The sequence below is a fragment of the Pundamilia nyererei genome, unplaced genomic scaffold (genome assembly GCF_000239375.1).
Source record: "Pundamilia nyererei isolate P.nyererei 1_Seehausen unplaced genomic scaffold, PunNye1.0 scaffold02027, whole genome shotgun sequence".
Classification (NCBI taxonomy): domain Eukaryota; kingdom Metazoa; phylum Chordata; class Actinopteri; order Cichliformes; family Cichlidae; genus Pundamilia; species Pundamilia nyererei.
This window is the reverse complement of record NW_005189428.1, coordinates 1-1,782: the sequence shown is the minus strand read 5'-3', so window position 1 is coordinate 1,782 and position 1,782 is coordinate 1. Positions and strand designations below refer to the sequence as shown.

The window sequence follows — 1,782 nt, the reverse complement described above, 5'->3', positions numbered from 1 at the left end:
AATGAGAAGAACTACAACGCTGCCCTACCTGCACAAACAGACACCAGAATTTATGACCTCCAGTACTTTTCTAGACCAAGCTTGTGTTGTGTGGGTGTGCCATCCCATCATCTTTCAACACTCAACTCTATATTGGCAGCAAAACATAATGTATAATAACAGATGAAACATAAATGTATGAAAAAAATGAGTTAATTGTGGAATAAAAAATAATGAGGTATATTTGCATTAAAGTTAAAAAGTAAATTCTTCACAGTATACTGGTTCTCAGGGTCATGCTTAATTATTTGTTATTAGTTATTTGGCACAGCATACTATAGGTGAACCTATGTAATGAGACATAATTTCTCTAATTTGCTCATATACTGCTTAGAAATTTCCCTCTTTATCACTCCAAAGTGAATACAGTTATTGCAGCTGCTTTGGTCAAACCAGTCCCATTTGGTTGTTCATTGATTGACTTCCTGCATTAGCAAGTTTACCCTCAAAATATCATTTTCAACTCCACAGGAAACTGAAAGGCTGCTGATACTGTACCTGAAATGGTCTTGTAGTCCATTAGATCAAACATAATGACGAACACACAAGACCAAGTAATGATAAGAGCCAGAACCAAGATCCAGGCCAGCGGGGAGCTGAAAGTAGAGTAAAAGTCATCTGTAAAAGATTTCTTCAACACCCGCATAGGTGGTGCCCCAGCGTCTCCGTTCTTGTGATCGAGGACCATGGTTGTAGTGGTCGATGTTCGTGCTAATGAACAAAATATCAGAAACTTTGGTTAGTAAAATATGCACAGCACCTTTTTAATTTTTTTATCCCTAATATTCTAAGAAAATTTGTAAAATCAGAAGCTATGAAAACAAAACCCATTGCTTTATTTAAATACACATTACAAAAACTCTTCACTAGGAGCTACTGTTGGTGCAGTTACAGCCTGGTTTGCCACTTATAGCAGAGGTGGGAAGTAAAAAAGTACAAATACTTTGTTACTGTACTTCAGGTTTAAACTATTTGAGGGAAATTTATTTTTCTTAGCATGTACATCTTCAAAGATCAAAGCAATGTAAGCCTATATAAAGGAAACAATGATGCACAAAACAGTCTGACTAGTATACAAGTATACTAAACAACTGGAATTCTTTCCACCCAGTGGTGTCTAATTTTACTGAAGGTGACAGAGAGACTACTTCTCCGCTTTGCCTCACAGCCATCACATTAATTCCCCAACTATGAAGCATCTCCACAGCAAGTTCTTCGTAAACTCTTCTGACTGAAATTGAAAGAAGCATTGTTGCTCATCCTATTTCTCTTTGTACAAAAGAGCAGATACCAGTCCTGCTGCTGGGTTAAGGACCTTCTACGACCCTGTTTAGCTCTCCTAGAGTAACTGTCTGTCTCTTGGAATCTCCTCCATGTACTTGAGACAGAGCTGGAAGACAAACCAAACTTTCTGGCAATGGCATGTATTGACATGTCATCCTGGAGGAGCTATGCAACCTCTGTAGGGTCTAGGTATCAGCTCATGTGACCAGTGGTGATACTGACCTTAGCAAAACTAGTAAAAAATTATTCCTGTTTTGGGGTTGTCTCATTGTTGCCGCTTATGCACACCTGTAGGCATTTTTATTGACACCTAATCAGCTTAAACTGACCAACTGACCACCTCAATATGCCAAGAAATTGGACTGACTTGGTTCTATACTCTGAGAGTGTTCATTTAAATGTTTTGAGCACTGTATAAAATAAACTAACTAGCCTTAGTTTTTCATTATTCAGCCACAG

The 1,782-nt window shown here is 38.0% G+C and overlaps 1 protein-coding gene across 1 annotated transcript in view; it reads right to left on the bottom strand.

The window, feature by feature from the left end:
• LOC102200840 (triadin-like) overlaps positions 1 to 750 on the bottom strand; it is a gene marked incomplete at both ends in the record, with an annotated part of 6,264 nt that extends 5,514 nt beyond the window's left edge. The window contains one exon of the mRNA XM_005755591.1: positions 538 to 750. Within this exon, the coding sequence (XP_005755648.1) occupies positions 538 to 750 (213 nt within the window). The remainder of the gene's footprint in view (positions 1 to 537) is intronic.
• Between the last annotated feature and the right edge of the window lie 1,032 nt (positions 751 to 1,782).